Below are 20,732 nucleotides of genomic sequence, written 5' to 3'. Positions count from 1 at the left end.
GGCAAATAGGACACCCCTCTGCTCGCAGTCCTTTCTCTGACCTCTGCTTACCTCTCCTTCTCCAGCTGCTTTACTGTTGCAGCAGAGTGGCTTGAAGTTAAACCTTTTGGCTTAATGTTGCCACAGACAGCAAAGTAACAGGAACTTAATTTGGCATCATTTATGACTGGAAAATGGTCCTGAGTGGTCAGAGCAGCAGCTTCTGCCTGCTGCTGTCATATTAAAATGGGGGTAACTTTTTGTATACTCGTGATAACATTCTTGGGTCACGGACAAAGGTTTACCCCATTTGAGCTCTTAAAATAAGATGCAAGGTATTTTTTAAACACACAAACCCTTTATCTCTGAACTTGACGAGTGCCTTCCGTTGCACTTAAGTTTTAGAATCTCTTGATGGAACGACTGCCTAGGGAGAAAACAAAATCCTTTCAAGGCCCGCTCAGGGAATAAGTACAGCAAGTGACTCATTAAGTGTGGCAGAGAGGATTAAGTACAGGTATATTTTTGTATGCTTTCCAGTCTGTTTCCCTAACTACACCCTTTTCATCATCAATCTTTATTACGGTCCAGAGACCCAACAAATCATTACACTACACCCTTTTTATACATTTGATAGTGAAACTGTGAAGAGCTGTGCATCAAAAGGGAAGAGGAAAATAATTATATTTAGATTTGAGTTCCTTTGTTCTATTACATAGTGATGGAGTGCAATGGACATAGCTGTAGGGAAGAGTCCACTGGCAACTGGGTTCAGCTGAGCTAATGGAGTTGAGACCACCTCTCCTTTAGATGCAGCCTGATGGAAAGGGCTCATGCCCTTGGATCCACCAGTCAGACCAGACTGATCATTTTGTAGAGATCTGGTGCTCTCAGATGACAGCAGGCAAGAATTTTCACAAAAGCACGCCTTAAATGTATTGAGGTTTTATCTCCCCTTTTCCTTTTTTTATGATTATAAGTAAATTAGAAGTAAATTTACTAATATAAACAAATAAGGCAGCTGTCTGTTTTTCGAAGTGCTTTTTCGAAACTCCCCTCTTTGCTCGTCAGAATTTCAGCTATAGAATTAAAGGAAGCTCTACTGGGAGATGAAAAAGACGCTAACATTGTTTTTGAAAATGGAGAAACAAAACAAAGCAAATATAGGTTAAAAAGCTATACTGTTCCATATTCCAATGTAAAATTGTCTCAAGTGAGAAAAAAAATGTTTTAGCTTTATGTCACTTTCTATTTCCATGTATAGTAAGTGGTTCTCAGCTTTCATGGATGTCATTTTCTTTAATATTTGATTTCCTTCCTTTATTCTAACAGATTCTTCATGAGATGATGGAAGAAATTGACTATGACCATGATGGCACCGTTTCCTTGGAAGAATGGATCCAGGGAGGGATGACTACAATCCCACTCTTAGTGTTGCTTGGACTGGAGAGTGTAAGAGCCACCAAAAAGATAAATCAAAGGATGAATGAACCACGACCCATCATATCATTTCTCTTGTGTCAGTTGGTGTAAACCCAGCATATGATGGCTTTTTTTGTTTGGTTGTTTAGGCCGAAACCCTTAGTGGCACCTCTGAGAACTTTTAAAGGGACCTGGTATTCCTTTTATCCTGGAAATCTGGAAATAACACATGATAGGGTGGCTATAAAAATGAGAGTCCTACTCCCTCCCTCTTCTGTAGAGCATTAAAACAAATAATAGGATGCTTTGTATAGCAGCAGTCCATGCCTAACTGACAAGTGTTGTTGTGGGTTGGGTTTCATCACTCTTTCTGAAACAGAATTTTATTGTTGTGAACTGCTTTGGAAGCTGAAATTGTGTCTGGATTTGGGAGTTTTCTTCTAGATGCAAACACTCATGAAGAATTGCCCAATCTGGATAGGGATTAGGACTGTAGAAAAGGGTTAAAACCTGCCTCCCCCATGCCATGGTTCTGGTGTCAATCATTCCCTGTGGGGATTCTCTTTAATAGGAAAAAGGAAGAATGCAAAAGCCAGTCATGTGACTAATGTCTTTCTGGATTGCTTCCTGGATCTCTTACCTGGCCTCTGAAGCTTCTTTTAGCCCCTCTCAATTTTTCTTTTAAAAATACTACTTTAAAGTGATGACCATGCTTAGCTTTGGAACCACTGGCTATATAAAATAAGGGCACCCCCTCAAAAAAGTTGGCATTCCATAATTTCTATATAATCCATTAAAAAGTGCAGCTCTCTTACTGAATTAACAGCTTTTTTAGTCTGGAAAAACTATATAAATACATGAAAGGAAATATTAAATGCCTTGAAGAAAAATGATGCTATTGTGAAATAATTATCCTATTTTTCATTCACTTTCTTATTATTTCCCTTATTTAGTTCATGCTCTTGCAGCTTCTCTGAAGGCATAGCTCTTATTGGGATAAATGGGAGATTTGTCTGCAGAGCAGCTGCAAAATTGACTAATAATAGTAATAATTATTATTATAATTGCATTTCTATGCCACCCTTAGTACTACAATTAGGATGCTGAACAAAACAATTAAGATACAATGCAATTACATGGATTAATTAACTAGATCATATTTACATAATGCAACTATCAAAAGTTGTTTTCTTTAATATGTTATTTGTAAAAGTCATTAGAAAACAAAATTCACAAAAACTTAATAATTAATTTCTTTTATACTAACCCAAGAAGTATTTGATGCCTTTCAATTTCATTGAACAAAGTGTGCAGTTCCCTTTTGATATCTTCAGCATTATGAAATATATTTATTCTTTAGTTAGATTGCCTTATACCAAGGGCTACAGCCCAGAGGTAGAGCACATGTTTTGCATGGGAAAGGTGTCAGATTCCATTCCTAGCATACCCAGTTAGGTAGAGTTGCCATATTTCAAAAAGTTAAAACCAGGACACCCTGAAAGTTGTTGAGTGTTATTTTTAAAGGAAGACCCCAGGTTTTTTTTTGCACTTTTTAAGGAAAACCCAAAGGTTGGTGAGCTTTTCTTTTTACAGAAACACTTTTTTGTTGTTGACTTGCCTAAGATCCAGGACAAAGCGCCGCCTTTCAGAAATTCCCCCTGGACATCAATTCCGCCTTTGGAATCCCTCTAATGTCCAGGAAAATCTGGACGTATGGCAGCCCTACAGTTAGGAATGGCAAGACTTCTGTTGAGAAGTCTGTGTAGATCAGGTATGGGGAACCAGTTGCGCTCATTTAATTTTGAGCTATAATTTTCATGAATTCCAGTGGTGGGAACTTGCAGCCCTGCAGATGTTGTTCAACTCCAATTTGCCCCAACCAGCCTGGTCAGAGTTGATCTGAAGGGCCACAGGGGTCTCTTCTCATTTTTGTAATGCTATGATTCTCAGTTCTCTTCTCCCCTTTTAAAAAAATAATTTTATTGAAATTATTTAGAACATAAATCGATTACTCCAACAACAAAAACTGAACAAACCACTACCCTTGACCCCCAAAGCAAAACAAACAAGACAGTAAAACAGAACCAAACAGAAAAACAAAAAAGACAATAAAAATTTGTCAATACAGTATTTTGATTCCAAATTCTTCTTTTTCGTCTTCTTTCATCGTGTAGACGGTTTTCTACTTTCTCCTTCTAAACTGTCTCTTTTTTGAATTATTTTCATGATTTTTCCAAATTGTAACCTAAGAACCATCAATCTTCCTGCAGAAACAAGACCAGGTATTTATTTGGGGGTACTGCTTTTAAAATATTCTCTACATTTCCCCCATTCTTTCTGGAACTTTTGTTTGGGCTGTTCCCTAATTGCTTCCGTCAATCTGGCCAGTTCAATATAATCTAATAATTTGTCTTGCCATTCCTTTTTTGTTTGCATAATTTCCTTTTTCCATTTCTGGCAATTAGTATTCTAGCAGCCCCTGTGGCATATAGGAATAATTTTTGATTTTCTTTTGTGATATCTGTGTCTGTTATCCCTAACAGGAAAGCTTCAGTTCTCTTTACAAAACTTTGTTTAAACATTTTCTTTAATTCTTCGTAAACTATATCCCAGGAACATTTGATTTTGTCACAGGTCTACCAAATATGTATGAGTGTCCCTTCCATTTTATTGCATCTCCAGCACAGGCCTGTTTTTGTTTTATACATTTTTGCTATTTTGCCTGGTGCTAAATACCATCTATAAAACATATTGATTAGGTTTTCCTTTAATGTCTCACAAGCCATGAATTTCCAATTCTTTCCCCATAATTCCTCCCATGATGTTAAATTAATAGATTTTCCTATATCTATAGCCCCCCTGATCATTACATTTTTGACTTGTTCGTCATTGACTTCCCACTCCAATAATGTATCATAGGTTTTAGAGATTATTTTAACCTTATTTTGTAACAACACTTTATCTAATAATGAGAGTTCTTTAGAGAAGTCTTTCTTCTTGTCTGCCCTAAACACTTCATGTAATTGATGGTATTGGATCCAACCTGTTAGGTGTTGTTTTATTTCCTCGTAGTTTTTTAATACCAATTTGTCCTCTTTCTCCTTTACTAAATCCTTATATGTGGCCCAATTTACTTCCATATGTGATGGGACGATGAGCTGCTTGTGCGTAAAATCCAAGTCCCTCAGAGTTTGATCAAGTTTGCAAACCTCTGTCTGTAACGGAGCCCCTTAAACATGGCTCCCTCAGTCGCTGGCAGATTCCGAAAGTGGTTGCTTTCAAAATCTCTTCCAACATAAAAGCTCCTTAACGGAAACACGTCTTCTGGACTCTCTGCGTGACAGTTTCCGGCGAGGAGTGGGTGTCCCTACAGGAGGTCCTGAAACCTCCCCACTGTTCTCGCTGGAAGTGTCTCTGAGCCATCCCTCCAGCTCACTTTCCCTCAGCTCAGCTCCTCTCCCCCTACTGGTTCCCTCTTCAGCTGCTGAGTCTCTCCCCACCTGTGTGAGCCCTTCCACCTCCCTTCCTTCCGATGGCAGTTCCCTGACACCATATTTTTCTTTTTTATTGTTATTGTTATTACAATATGATTCTCAGTTCTCAACCTGAAGTACAGCTGGGGGGATATGAACCCCTAATGTTTTGCTGATGGGCACCACTCTGTCTTCAAAACAACCCCGTGGCATCTGCCTAAAGCTCCCCCTCCTGATTTTTAATTTTTTAACTTTGTGTTTGTGTTTGGCAGGGGGACATTGCCTACTTTCTGGTCATGTTTTACTTCAGGGGTGGGCAAACTAAGGCCCGGGGGCTGGATCCGGCCCAATCGCCTTCTAAATCTGGCCCGTGGATGGTCCGGGAATCAGCATGTTTTTACATGAGTAGAATGTAAAATGCATTTCTGGGTTTATTTAAAATGCATCTCTGGGTTATTTGTGGGGCATAGGAATTCGTTCATCCCCCCTCAGATATACTCTGGGCCCCCACAAGGTCAGGGACAGTGGACCGGCCCCCTGCTGAAAAAGTTTGCTGACCCCTGTTTTACTTGCTTCTTGCAGAGGTTATTTCTTTAGTGCCACTCAGAACCTCTCCCAATCTTTCTTCTGTGAAATGGGTATTTTGTGGCGCCCCTGACAGCTTCTTAGATTTTCCAAGTGCCCTTGGAGCAAAAAGGCTGGAGACCTCAGATGTACACCAATCATTTTCTTAGTGTGCCTCTTCCTTCTCCTTGTTATTACCATTGTTAATTTATTACGTGCCCTTCTCCACATCAGTGACAGGTCACTTTTTCAGAAATGGCTCTTCTTTGTTCCTGTTCACAATTTTTGAACTATGCATACTTTTTAAAAGAAAGATACATACTATATAGCCGGATGATTTCTACCCAGTTCACCTTACTCAGGCCATTTTTCAGAACTCTGAATCCTCCTCCTTATATGTGTTTCCTCCCTTGAAAACCTCCCTATATGTGTTTCCTCCCTTGAAAACACATATAAAAATATATCAACATGAGATACAAAATCTCAGTTAAAACCAAAGCAATGTGATGAATAAAACAGCACAGGAGACATGAAACAAACAAGTGCAGAATGGGTCATGTGACAAGAAGGTTATGAAAAAACTAAATCAGTTTAATAACGCTTGTTGAAATATCCAAGTTGGTGTACAAAACGCATTACAGATGGTGCCATCTTCATTTCATTAGGGAAAAAGTTCCCTTACGCCTGGTGCAACTGCACTAAATGCCTAATTTCTTGTTGAAGACGCCAGGCCTAGTCACACTCGCTTCAGCAACAGATTGCAATGAGGGCAGGGATGTGAGAAATAAGGCTGTTTTAAAAATACTTTGGTCCCAGGTTCTTTAGGACCTTATGTGCTTAATAGTATAACCCTGAAAATAGTTTGGTTGCATACCTTCAGCAAGTGCCATTCTCCCAATGAATGAAAGTGTTGTTGGTAGCTAACACCCGAAAAACAGGCCGCAGAATTCTGCACCACGTTGACCTTCCAACCAGTCTTGAAAGGCAATTCCACAGAACTGATTACAATAGCATATCTTTGAGGTTAAGTTAAAAAAAGGTAAAGGACCCCTGGACGGTTAAGTCCAGTCAAAGGTGACTATGGGGTTGTGGCGCTCGTTTTCAGGCCGAGAGAGCTGGCGTTTGTCCACAGACAGCTTTCTGGGTCATGTGGCCAGAATGACTAAACCGCTTTTGCCACAACGGGACAGCGTGACGGAAACCGGAGCGCACAGAAACACCGTTTACCTTCCTGCTGCAGTGGTACCTATTTATCTACTTGCACTAGTGTGCTTTTGAACTGCTAGCTTGGCAGCTGACGCACCAGCCAAGGCTGGCTAAAGGCACTACTTTGCCACTGAAGTCGCCTGAGCCTTGAGTGAAAAATTATCCTCCCCACATCTCTGCTGGTCCTCTTCCTCCTCAAACGGCCATTCAGCCAGCCCTCACAACACTGTTGCTTTCTCTGCGTTGGTAAACTGACACAGGAGCATCAGTGATGAGAAAGGGGACAAGCTCTCACTTTTGGCAACCCATCACTGCTGCCACCATGAAGTTGTTGCAATAAGTGCCACACTTTAAGAACAACAAAAAGAGGTGCTGGTACTGCGTACTCTTGAGTACCCCCTGAAAAAAAGGGGGACCACTGGTTCAAGCCATGCTTAAGGCAGCTTACAGCATGAAAAAATACTTTATTCCACCATAACAAAAGTAGTCATGAACAATAAATAAAACATCAAAAAATCGACAAACTGAACAATATCCACATTAATCATAAGATCTAAAATAAAGGTGCAAAAATAATATCAATAACAGCAACAATCCTCTGCCCAACAAAACTCTCTAAACAAATACTTGAGCCCAAGGATCTGTTCAGCTTTTGTAGCTGGAGTCAGTCAGGGCCCTACCCTCCCAGGCCAGGTGGGAAAATGTCTGCAAGGCAGGGAGCAGGTCTTCCAGGACTCACAGCCAAGATGAATTGGTTTGGTAAAAAAACGACACCATGCCTAGCTATAAAAGAACTACTTTTTGGAGTGTGCTCAGCCTCTGTAATTTGTGTTCTCTTTCCCTGGCACTAGATGTCAGAGTTGCACTGCAATTGCTTTTCCTGTGTCATCCAAAATGTGATTTTTAAAAGCTTCGTAACAGGTGTCCTTGTAACATGCAATACTATAAGTCCTATGAGCCTACTGAGTTTTAAAATTAACCTTTTAAAAAATAAATATATGAATGAATAAGTAAATAAATATGTGGCTGATGAAAATTTACATTCAAAGTATAGAGAGTTATTGCTGAATTGGTCCACAAGCAGATAAGTAAGATTGATGTCAGAGTGATTATCTCAATTCAAACCTCCATTGTACCTCCACTGGTACACTTTGCAAGAAGGGTGCATAGTTTGAACTTTCTTTGCAGGGTATATATTCAAATTTATACAAGAATGCACAATATATCTGATGCTTATAAATACTATTGAAAACTTTGGAATCCCTCATTCAGCTTAGGCAGAATGTGTTCTTTTATTCCAGTTTTAAAATGAGTGTAATATGGAAGACTATCTATGACTATCTTAAAAGTCTGGAAAGTACGTCAACAAATTGTAGGATATTTCTACACATACTCTGACACAGTGAGATTTAGTGAGGTTTAAGTATGAAATCCTGTTTTCTGGAGAAAGACTTGCTTGAAGGAAGCTTTATTGCTGTTCTTTGTATTTCCACAGGAGGGAGTAACTTTAATTCTTTTTGGAAACTATTTCAGAAACCGCTTTGTTGCAAAGTTCATACTCTTGAGCAAAGACGAAACTAAGAGTTTCTGTATAACCTAGAATGGTTTTTCCCACCCTGTTGGATTTTAATTTTTCTCTATTATGGGACATTGCTAAAAGGATTTTCTCATTCCCTTTTCTCTGATGCATACACACTAAATAAGAATACAATAAGGGCGGAGAGAGGGGAAACTGCCTTACCAATTCCACAGCACATATGCCAAGTTTATTTTTCTTTAATTTTTTATATGCTGCCTTTCATTGGTACTTATGCCAGGGCAGGGTACAACATAAAATAACCATCAGTAAAACAAAAACCAGTTCTCAAAAACAACAGCAAAAAGAAGCAACTAAAAACAGCATGGCTAGAAGACTAAATATTCTGAAGCAACCAGAACCCAGGGGAAATTGTTTTAGCTGTCCAACCTCTTTGCAGAATTCAATCAGCTTTACAGACAGTGAGGCACACAACTAGTGAAATAGTGTAACCCATTTTTCTTCCATTTGTACCCATTTTTAGTGTTAGTACTGATAGTACTGAAGTCTATGGGAAGTGAGTTTTTCCCTTGGCCCCGTGTTCACCACCTGCAGTCCATGCACAGATACCTTAGCACTTTGTTGTTGTTGTTTTTTTAAAAAAATATTTATTGAAAAAAGGATTTTTAAAATCACAACGAAAAGAAAAAGACAAAATTACAGAAAAAAGAAAAGAAAAAAGAAGACAAAAACAGAAATAAAAAAGAAAAAATAAGACCATCCTTTTCAAATTCTCCACTTTCATTACCTTCTTTCCATGACCTCCTCCTCCTCCCATCTCTTGTATCTTGATTGATAAATTGTCACAGCAAATCCTTTCCATAATTCATAGTGTTCTGTCTATACATTACCTTGCTCTATTTTCATCTTATCTTATATTAAACCTTAAAACTTAAAATTTAAATCTTATTTATACCAACTTCTCATAACCATTACCTTTTTACCTAATTCTTTAAACATTCTTACAAGAGCCTAGTAATTTCGTTTCAACATTTTTGCAACTTTCATAAAACCATTTCTGACAATAAAAAAAAGAGAATAAAAACAATCCAATCTTCTTCCAGCGTCCCCTCCCCCCAGTCCCGGGATTGTCAGTCCTTTTTGTCCCAATTAGTCTGGCCCATTTAACCTGGTGCTCTTATATCCGAGGCCATCAAATCTCTTCCATGTCCCTTCCGCAGTTCTTCTTCATATTTTCCTTTCACTCGTGGGAACTCCAGCTTGATAGTGTTTTTGACCCTTTTCGACATAGCCCCTTTCTCATAGTCCAGACTAAACTCCATGTGGTATTTTAAAACATGTTTCAAGTAGTAAACATGTTTCCAATTCCCTCCAAGGTAAGTCCCAACAACTCCAAACCTCTGACGGCCCATTGCCAGATTCTGAAAGTCCAAACATCCCTGCATAGGGGGGTCAGTCCAACCCCCCATTTCCAGCCAAACTTTATCTTTCAGAATCTGGTTTTTCCCAAGTTCATTTGTCAAATCCAAAAACTCATTTTCTTGCTGGGCCAAAAGTCCCTCCATCCCTGGTGCCCAAGGTTCAGCAAAGTCCTCTTCTTTCAGTTGTTCTGTCATGGCACGCATCTGTTTTGGTTCCTCGGTGGGCTCCATATGATTTCCCACTATCTGTTCAAAGGTTCTGGCTGCATTAGTCATAAAATCCATCTTCTGACTTAGCTGATCCAATAGGGCACTTATTTTACAGAAAGCACCCAACAGTGCTTCTGAAGGCATTGTCCTACAAGGTCACAAATTCTTTCCCACAGTTGTAATCAATAACAGCTGCAAGTTCCCAGGGTTTAGTTACAATCTCCCAGTTCCCCTCTAGGGGGAAGGCTTCTGGTAGTTCTTTTCCTTAGAAACAATAACAACAAAGTTTCTTTTTAAAGATATTTTGTCCATATTTGTTCTCTTGAAAGACGAAAGGAAACAATGGAGTCACAATGTTTCTCTTCTTTTAACTATTTGTCAAGACATTTATTTCTGGTCAATGAGCTTCAAACATCAAATCTGACACCCCGCTCCAGGGTCAGGACGGTGGAAAATTACTTTGCTTTAACTTCACTTCTGGAGGTTTAAACGGCTCAGGAAAAATCCCCCTTCTTCACCTGCTGCCGAAGAGGGGTTCAGCGATTTAAAATGATGAAAGTCGATCCTTTGAAAATAATTTTTAAGGCTCTAGTTTGTATTGTCTTTGCTTTGTTCTAACTACAAAGAAACGGAAGGGTGACCTCCTGTTTATCCTTCCCGTTTCAGTACCAAATTAGGGCTAGTTTTAAAGTCCAAATTCCTTCTAATTTCGCCAATTCTTATCTGAAGTCCAAATATTTACTGTTCCAGTACTCACGGTTGGTTATTTTAGATGCCAAATTGTCCCAGGAAAAAGGCAGCGCTCTCTGGCAACGGCTATGCGGCTTCGCTCCACAGAAAAAGCAGTAAACTCACAGCACCGCGCCACTTCCCCCTCTTCACTTCAGAGCCCGTTTGTGGGTTCCTTTGTGGGTTGGGGGGCGCTAAGGGTGCCCGCCGAGTCCCACGGTCACAGGCTTCATCCGCCTGTGATTTCCAGAAGGGTCCCCGCTACACCGCAGCGGAAAAGACCCGTTTCTTGCGGAGCTGGTCCCTCCGGTTCAGAGGGAGTCCGCCATTGCCGGTGGCGCCACCCCGGAAGTCTGATACCTTAGCACTTTGATCCAAGCTGGTGTTTATGACATGGAAACCATAGTTAAGACCGTGATTAAGTAAAGATACACAAATCAGAATTACTACATGTGGAAAACTGGAAAGAGGGAGAGAGAGCTGACAACTACAAATAGAAATACGGAACAGAAAAATGGGTGAAATCTTATTTTTTTAAAAAAATATTTTTTTACAAAGAAAAAAAAACTTTCAAATTTTAACATAAACCATAAGTTACTTTATCAACTGACTTCCCATTCTCCCCATCCATGGTTTCCATACTGATCCTTAAATGCTGCATATTTTGCCTATACTATTCACCTCATTCAATTTAATCTACTTAGCTTAATAATTCACTCTGTTGCGCATATTTCAAATCCTGCTCACGTTTTCATATTGCTATAGTAGTTCTTTAAATACTCAATAAAAAGTTTCCAGTCCTCAAGGAATTTTTTGTCATTTTGGTTTCTAATCTTTGCTGTTAATCTTGCCAGTTCCACATACTCCATCATTTTCAAAAGCCAGTCTTCTTTTGTTCGAACCTCTCCTTCTGAGTGAAATCTTAACTGTTGCTAAGTCTTCTTCCTTCCTTTTTTTGCCTGTCACCATGAGGTTCAAGGGTGGACTACAACAATTGAAAGCGCAATATTAAAAATAAGTTAAAACAAATGACAGTCAAGAGGATAGGGTGGGTCCTAAGAATTTGGTATGGATAAAAGGAAGTTGGTGAGTGACTTGTGAGAATTGCTCAACGTAGTCCTACGTATTTTATTTTAAATCTCATTTATGGTGGTGATATAACAACATGACTTTTCCATTCTAGAAATTATTTAAGTTACAATTACACATAATTATATGTAACAGCTAAGGTGGCTGATATTTGGCAGTAAACCAGAGCAAAAATCTAATATGTTATTTTCCCAAAGTGCACTGTATTTATGTAATGGGATCTGTGGATCAGTTGCAGCCTGTAACTCAAGTATTTTAATTGGCAGAACACCCACATTCAAGACTTGTTTGTTTCTCTGATAAGGAAAATGCCAGCTAAGTCGCTCCATATGTTCTGTTCCAATGGAGGCGAAATCACATGTAATGACCATTCTTTTGAATAAATGGCAAAAATTAAAACTGCTGTGCAACTATAAATATCTCTTAATTATGCATTTTATGATATTTTTTTAAAATAAATATATTTGAGATATCTGTTCCCCTTTCCTTTGCGGGGGGGGGGGGGGGGGCTTCTTGCTGATGACCAGTTCAGTGTCTCTGTGTGAAACTTTTGGTTTAGTCTGAATTCAGATGCGTTTATCTAGTGATAATCTTTCATGAACTGAAAGCCAAGCATAGGAAAAGATGATTAAAGGAAAATGCCTTGGCATAGCAAGGGCTCTATGTGTTCACAGCCCTAGCTGGAGAAGAAATCTATGCATGCAAAATAATTAAATAAATGTATATCATTCCAGACACAATAACACTGCAGGAAAGGTTGTATACATGTTACTTGGGCAAATATTCATTTTATGAACTTGAAAGGGTTGTATTACAGTCTTAGCCATAGGTAAAAAGGTTCTGGAAATACAACTCTGAGCTTAAAAACCCAACCCCCAAACCTCTTGTTACCATATCAGCACATGTCTGTTTGAAAGAATTGTGTTTTGATCTCTTGCAAATTAATAAATGAAGAAGCAGATTGTCTTTTATGTTCTTGAGTCAATTTCAATTTTTTATTGGCACTTATGGGTTTCACTGTTTATGCCATTAAATGAAATCCATTTCTTTTTATGTCTTCTGCAGAATGTGAAGGATGATGGGCAGCATGTATGGAGGCTGAAACACTTCAACAAACCTGCCTATTGCAATCTTTGCTTGAACATGCTTATAGGAGTAGGCAAACAGGGCCTCTCCTGCTCATGTGAGTATACATCCCGTTTAGCTCTGATTGTGCTCTGAACGAGATCCAGCCCTGTTCACCATCCTAATCAGGACACGGATTTTCATTAGATCAAGAATTTTCAGGTGTAGAATGCCAAAGTGTAGAAAAAGAGACAAACATATGAGACTCTCTTTATAAGGTGGAATCTATCTATACTTTCCAAAAATTCAAGGTAACTTTTGAGACAACAAACCAAATAAAACTAATACTAAATCATGGTGTGGGTGTCCTAGGATTCTTAAGAATGAGTGACTGCAGTTCTTGGGCACCTCCTTTGTCACAGCTGCAAGGAGAAGTTTGGAAACTTTTGCTTCTACTTTATATGGATTTTATAATATAAAATTAGAATATAAAAACTGCCCTGAGAACTCCAGCTACAGGGCGGTATATAAAGTCAAATAATAATAAAAATAATCTGCATATAATATAAAATACTGTCATATTGTCTGAACCTGGACAAATTGTAGTTTAAATTAGCTATGGTTTGTTGAAACAAAAGACATCTTCAAACCATTGTGTATAAAGTTGGCTTGATTAAACTACTCCAAGTTAAGATAACCTATGACTTTTTTGGATGACATACTAAACAACGGTTAATAAAAAATAGAAGCAGAAACTTATTTTACGTGGAATATAGAGAAGGATGCATGCTCTATACTTGCAGTGGCTAGTTCTTGTAATCTTAAACCATGGTGTAGTATTATGTTAGAAAATGGCTTCTTCTCCAAGGACAAGATAATTTTGCATCTGGAGAAGATGGTTTGCCAGTCACTCTCAGAGGGTAAAACTCACAACTGCTTCCTGCTTTATGTTACATTGTATACCAATGCTTCTGCTAAGAGAGGATTGCTCTAGTCCAGGGCAAGTCAAAGAAGAGCATGTGCCTCTGATAGCAACTGCCCATGCCTTTCTTTGGGAGACTCAAGCCCAATTTAGAAAATAAAATTATTCAGCCTGGATTTTGAGCCCCTCATCTTGATAGTATTTTGTAGATGGACACCTTTGTCTACAATCCATACTGTTTGCCTTGATTTACCTTGATTATGCCTCATTTATCCTAGCTACAAGGTGCCTAGCTATAAGGTTTTTTGTCCTCCCCTTTTCTGTTCTTGTCACTCATCTCCTAATATGTTTGTAAATAGTTATTCACATTCTTCTTTAGTCATCCTCTGTGTATAACGGTATCTGTCAAAAGAGGCACTCACGCTTTCCAACTACGTTTCTGACTGTTTCCCACCAGTCTTTTCTGGTGTCCAATAAAATGACGGCACTACATGGATTAAGCCCATCATTGATTGGGTATGCTATCCATGTTGAGCTTCAGTTTTCTTTTTTTAACAAATTATCTTGTTAAGCACATATTAATAAACCTGCTCATATGCTTCTGCACCCATCACTGGTTAGGGATACACAGCCTGGCATTTGCATCTCTTGATATTTTAAAAGCATTGCTGCTTCTTTTCATTAAAGAGTGGTTTGCAGAAGGGGGGGCAGGGTTCTGGAGGATACATTTGGGGCCGCACAACCCTCTGTGGCCAATCAAGTTGCTCCCTGCAGTATATGTGATTTATAGCTGGCCCTCCCATTGGATGTCCGTAATAAGTGCAAAAGAAGTGGTCAGAAAGCATTGTACACGGCTACCCTTGAAGATAAAACCTGGAATAAATGGTGCTTTTGTTTTGAATGTGGGTGAGCTTTTGACTACTGAAGTTAGCATTAGTCCTCCTCATAGTGGTAATGTTAACTGCTCAGTCACCACAAAAATATCAAGTTTGGAATCCATTTGATGCCCTTGTGCTCACAAGATGGCCGCTGCTAACAAAAGGAGAAGGAAGCTTCTCTCTCCCCCTGCAGCCTCCAGAGCCCCTGAGATTGGCTCCAGAGGGTTGGAAGGCCTTCCAGAACTAAGTGTTGGGTGATATGGGAGCTCCAGTGGGTAGCAGGGAATAGGCAGAAAGTTCATCCCTCTCCTGTTTTAGCAGAGACATCCAATGGATCAAAATGCTTCCATGAGCACAAGAGCATCAATTTGATTCCACTCTTGAGTCAGTATTCCATGAAACCACTTAGGCTTTCTTGTACCAATAAAGGCTACAAAGTGCAGAAAAGCGATGAAGGGCAAGAGGGGAGATCTTGCAACAGAAGCTTTTCTGGGGAATGGAAATTGGCAAGGTGAATGATCATTGAACGTTGTGCGTGATAGAATGAACAGATTTATAACGATTTCTATCCGGAAAGAAGACTACCCAAGGTTGATAAATCAATATAGGGAATAACATAAACTTGCTGCTTTTTGCATTTGGGTTTGCCAGCTGCTCTCATGCCTATAGTTGGTAAAATATAGCTATTTCCTTCTTGGCAATGACACAAACACATTTGGCAGGCATCAATTTGTCTTCAGTATCTGCCCCTCCTTCAATTTAGGGACGATTGTTGACATTTTAGCAAGGGCTGATTCAGTTAAGCGTTTCTTGCTCAACCATTGAGTAGTCTTAGATTCTTACATTGACCATACTTGTTATTCATTCGTTCATTTTATTTGTATGCTGCTTTTAACACCCACAAAAAACACCCACAAAAAACATTGATTGCTGCTTACAACAAGCAGGAAATAATTTCTTACAAACACCACAAAAACAATTTTGTAATAACATAGCAGACTTAAAATATAGTAACACACAAAGTACCACATTTCAATACTATAAATATTGAATTACAAGATTACATAAACAACATGCAGCATCCAACAGCAAAAAATAACCATTTCACCTTAGTCCTAGAAACACTCCTCCCATGATGTTACTGATATTAAGCAGTATTTCCTTTATTATATGGGCTTTTTTTGCTTCAATGCAAATTGCTAGATTTGGATTTCCATGCTCCTGATACAAATAATGAATTGCCTTTTGATAAGCTTAGTTATTCAAAATAGGTTTCTACAAAATTGTGTCAATAACAACATTGTTGCGTTTTCAGTTTGTAAGTACACAGTCCATGAACGTTGCGTTTCGAGAGCACCAGCTTCTTGCATCAAAACATATGTGAAATCCAAAAAGAGTACTGAGGTGAGCCACCATTATTGTCTTCACTGTGTTTTGGTGGGTTTCCAACGTCAATTCAAAGTGCTGGTTTACATGTTAACACCCTAAACAGCGTAGGAACCAAGGTACTTAGAGGACAGGCTCCTTTCATACAAACCTGCCTGATCTTATAAGGTAATTTTCTAAGCCTGTTTTTTGGGTACTCCCTCACCCTGTGAGGACAGTAGCGAGGCCTAGTCAGTGACAGCATCTCCTATGTGGAATACCCTCCCCAAGCAGCTTTTTGAAGGTGATTTCATCAAAGCTATTTAGGTCCCGGGTCAAAACCTTGCAATTTTACAAGACTTTGGATTGATGGTTTTGTTGTTTTTTATTGTTTTTGTGGCCTGCTTGCTTGCTCTTCAATATTTATTGACTTAAGGATATTAATTGTTCAGTTTAATCTGTATGTAGTTCCTCTTAATAGTTTAATGTTGCTTTGCATGCTTTGGTAGAGAAGTGACTCTTTTGAAAGTGTCTTTTTAAAAAGTAAAGAAATGAAATATTTTACTTACGGCTGCACTTTTCTTTCCTAGGTCATGCATCACTTCTGGGTAGAAGGGAATTGTCCAACCAAATGTGATAAGTGCCACAAAACTGTAAAATGTTACCAAGGATTGACTGGGCTGCATTGCGTCTGGTGCCAAGTCACAGTGAGTGCCTTCGAGTGATAATAGTGGTTGTGATTTTGCAGGCTGAGATACCACAGCATTTTCTACTGGGCACATGTGCTCCCTGAGGCTGTGGCTGAAGGGACTGGGAAAAAGCTAGCACCAAAGAGTGGGGTCCTTACTCTCACCTGGGTCTGCCTTTGTGTACATTTGAGAATCTAGAACACTTAAAATGCACAACTGGTCTGCATGCAAGTCAATAGAGTGTGAATGCTGAATTGTGCCTCAGAAGAGATTGGGGGAGAGCCAATTTAAGTAGATTGGTTGAGAATCCAAATCAACCTCATTGGTTGTAGAATGGCTTAAGTGTGCGTTAATTATGGTAAAAGTGGCCTTGCCACTAAGGCAGGGAATTAGTGTGACAAGTTTTAGATTATGGGGTGAGCAAAAGACACCCACAATAAAGCTTCAGTACTTGGAGGAAATATGTAACCTGTAATTCTGCCGCACTGAACCAGGGAGTCAGTCCCATTGAACCCAGTAGAATTTTATTTTGACCAATTTTTTTAAGGATTGCACTGATAGTACTTCTTTGCTTAGGCTGCAATTCTAATCTTTGGGAGTAAGCGCTGTTGAATTCAATAAGGATTTATTTCTGAGTAGACATGGCTAGGATTGTTCAGTAAAAGTCTAATTTCCAGAGACCCAGCTGTGTTAGTTTGTTGCAGCAAAAACACGTCTTACCGGTAACTTGGGATAACACTTCATGTATCCGATGAAGGAGGACTTTAGTCCATGAAAGTTTATGCCTTAAAAAATCTTGTTAGACTTTCAAGTGTCATAAGATTCTCTGTTACCAAGTTTCAAAGGTTATTTGATTGTAACAGATCATTGTTATTTTGCTGTTACTTTGTAAGTATCATCTTTTTCAGTTGGTTAACTTTTTCAAAGTTAGTAACATGATTTTTACATATATATTTACTAAGTCAAGCTTTCTCTGTGAAATCAGTTTCAGTGCTACTTATTCATGTTATATTTGAGTTTTGTACTTTTATCTAAAATTGGTCACCTTCAAAGTCTATTGTGTTTAATTATTATTGTTTTTTACATCATAACAGCTCGGTGTATTTCAGCACACTCACATCGACTGACTCCTATGACATTTATATTCTTAATGATAGATTTTTTTCTCTCTCTCTCATAGCTGCATAACAAATGTGCATCACACCTCAAGCCTGAATGTGATTGTGGTGCTCTGAAGGATCATATTCTACCACCCACATCTATCTGCCCTGTAGTATTGGTAAGTTCTTGTTCATCCATTTCAAAAGAGCTCTTCTGCATTAAAGGCATCTTAAGGCTATGGGAGAGCTTCAAGGCTGCTGTTACTACAGCCTTGTTCTGACAGCACAATCTAAACAAAATGCTAACTCACTAATGATAGTACGTTGTATTTCCCTCTTCCTTCATACTACTGAATGTCTTCTAGAATGTATGCTGTAATTGAAACTGATTGTGGTTTTATCATTTAGTCATCCTGAATTTACCAGAAATTGTATAGGCCAAATACTTGCACATCCTACTTCTTTTATAGATCTAGCTTCCCAGAATAATGAAGTTATTCTTATGGGCACATTTTGCTTGGGATGCACGTTATATATCTGCAATGCTAAGGGCTCTGATCTCCACCGGAGGTTACCTAGAATGATGGCCTTGGCCTTGCAGCAAGCAATGCATCAACATTATATGTTTTATGCTGCTAGACTGAGCAGTAAATTACCTGTCTACAAATATAATTACTCAATGAAAATGGCAATACAGATGCTCTGTGAAGAGTGCTACAAAGAGCTTTGGAGACGGACCTTCAAAGCTTATATTTCAATAGAGTTGTGCAAACTCTGTACCCCTGTTGCACTCCCCTCCACCTGGAGGGAAAAAAAAACTTGTTTGATTTGAGCGATGATGTCTATTGAACACTCCTGGAAAAATGTATGTGTGATTATACAGGTATTTGTAGGATGGGGGCCTTGGGAGTAGTACTAACAGAGGAAGCAAAATAATCTTGTATGACTCTGGTGCTCATGACGCCACATAACTGGGGATCTGTCAATGCCTAGCCTGAATCTGACTTCTGAAATTTGTGCAGGCAGCAGCCTTTGATTTTGCACTCCAGAGCCATGTTAGGTGTGATCATGTTTTTAAAATACAATAACCTGAAAAACTGTGTACTCTTCTAAATAGGGTACATTCTTCGAAATTTAAAGAACTACAGTGGCACCCAGCTCAGCATTTCTTTAACCATAAATTATGTTAACAGTGGTCTTTCCAAATACAACTGTTTTTCTTTAAATAGGCTTCAGTGTTTTAAAAAAGTGATGTTGCAAAACTACAGTAATAAGAAATCTAAGATTTGCAAAATTCAAACTTTATGCCACTATTTTCTCTAAACAATGGCTTTTCCTTTACTGATTTTTTTTTAATGAAAATTGGATGGTAAATTAGAATGGGTAGCATTCTTGGGCTGTTTTTCTGTTGATAACCTGCAGCAGTGACTTCTATAAGTTAACTGTGCACTGGGTAAAGAAGTACTATAATGTGTCCCCCCCCCTTGCTTTGTTGATGATACAATTGCTTTTCTTCCTTTAGGGCTGGTTTAGATGTAACACTAAATGTTACATCTGTAGCATTATGGGAGAAAGCCACAGAGAGCCTTAATCTTGTGTGCTCCCCCCCCCCCCCACTCCATCCTTCTCTGGCACAGCCATGATGAGTTTAGAAGCTTCCGCTTTAGATTAACTACAACTTGCCACTTCATCCACACCTGGACAAACTGTGGTTAATCTTTACTATGATTTGTTTATCCAGCTTCAAACCATGGCTCGTGATGCTGTATTCTTTCAGCTATAGTTCACCTTAAAGTTTAGGGCTTAGATGGCCGCTAAATTTCCAGTTAATCTAAAATGGAAGGCGGGTGGGGGAACATGCAAGACTTAAGTTTTGCTTTAGCTCATTCTCATAATATTTAACCAGGGTAGTCGATGTGGTTTCCTCCAGGTGTTGCTGGACTCCAACTACCATCAGCACAAGTCAGCTTGGCCAGTGGTCAGGAATGATAGGAGTTGTAGTCCAAGAACCTCTACATTGGTGGAGGAAAGTATTTGAGAGAGTTGGCATTTGGGGCTTCTGACTCCATCTCTGCCTGGTTTTTGGGTGTGGGCAGGTCACTCGCTTCTGCCTCATTCAGCATTCTGTTTCCAATAAAGACCAACAAAATTACTCTGGGAACCTTACAAGCAGAACATGAGAGAATGCAGTTTCCCTGTTTGTCCCCAGCAAACTGATATCCAGAGCTATACTGCCTCTTTTAGGTCTCAAGGATTTTGAGTTGGGCATCTGTGGTTGGAACTTAATGGATGAAACCTTTTGGAGGCACTAGGAAATTCTGAATGCCTGTTACGTTTTCTCTGTATTTGGAGCAGCATTTAATATGCCTTTACAGTGACATCATAATTCTGTTCATCATTGTGGAAAAGGATCCGTTCACCAGCTTGGATCTATGAATTTTAAGAAATGGCCAAATCTGCACAATATGTTTTTTCACAGTAGGAAATTCAGCTTTTAATCTTGGTTTAGCAGTATGTGTTTGTTTGGTTCAAGTATGAAGGTTTTGTTGTGTTTTGTTTTGTTTTCCTATAACGTAGGAGAGATAATACTTTTACATTGTTGCTGTGGAACTCTTTCTTGATCTTAGGATCTTTCATTCACAGTCTAGTAACATTGTGAGAGTCTGCAGATAAGAGAACTTGAAGTAATGATCTTACTGGTCAGTTTTCTATGTGAATAAAATTATGCTAATGAAGAAGCTAAACAACTGAGTTCCAATATACCTTTAATATTGTGGCTTATCCCATAGCACCATAACTTACTACATTGTCTGTCCCATGTATGTAGACATGTGTAGATACTCATCATTGTATTTCCTTTTTATTGTACAACATGCTTGGTGATTGAACCAACCCTTCAAGAAAAAATGCAATAACAGTACTAGGTAAACTTGTCTCCCATAATAAATATCACTCACAGAAAATAGGATTTCATGCTGGATTGTCTGATGCACTTTGCCATGACAAATTCTGGTCGCTTTCCTCACCCCACCCCCCTTTTTAAGGACACCACATTATCATGAATAGCCTCACCTCAAAACATG

The 20,732-nt window shown here is 38.9% G+C and overlaps 1 protein-coding gene across 6 annotated transcripts in view; it reads left to right on the top strand.

Annotated features, from left to right (window-relative positions):
- Positions 1–20,732, top strand: part of DGKB (diacylglycerol kinase beta) — a 255,173-nt gene that overhangs the window by 61,812 nt on the left and 172,629 nt on the right. For all 6 annotated transcript variants that reach the window (XM_083468107.1, XM_083468109.1, XM_083468110.1 and 3 more), the window contains 5 exons: positions 1,312–1,431; positions 12,696–12,813; positions 15,811–15,899; positions 16,451–16,567; positions 17,730–17,828. In XM_083468107.1, the coding sequence (XP_083324233.1) occupies positions 1,312–1,431; positions 12,696–12,813; positions 15,811–15,899; positions 16,451–16,567; positions 17,730–17,828 (543 nt within the window). The remainder of the gene's footprint in view (positions 1–1,311; positions 1,432–12,695; positions 12,814–15,810; positions 15,900–16,450; positions 16,568–17,729; positions 17,829–20,732) is intronic.

Source organism: Podarcis liolepis (assembly GCF_965112155.1).
Source record: "Podarcis liolepis genome assembly, chromosome: 12".
NCBI classification, from domain to species: Eukaryota; Metazoa; Chordata; class Lepidosauria; order Squamata; family Lacertidae; genus Podarcis; species Podarcis liolepis.
The sequence above is the reverse complement of the archived record's forward strand: the minus strand, read 5'-3'. Positions and strand labels throughout refer to the sequence as shown.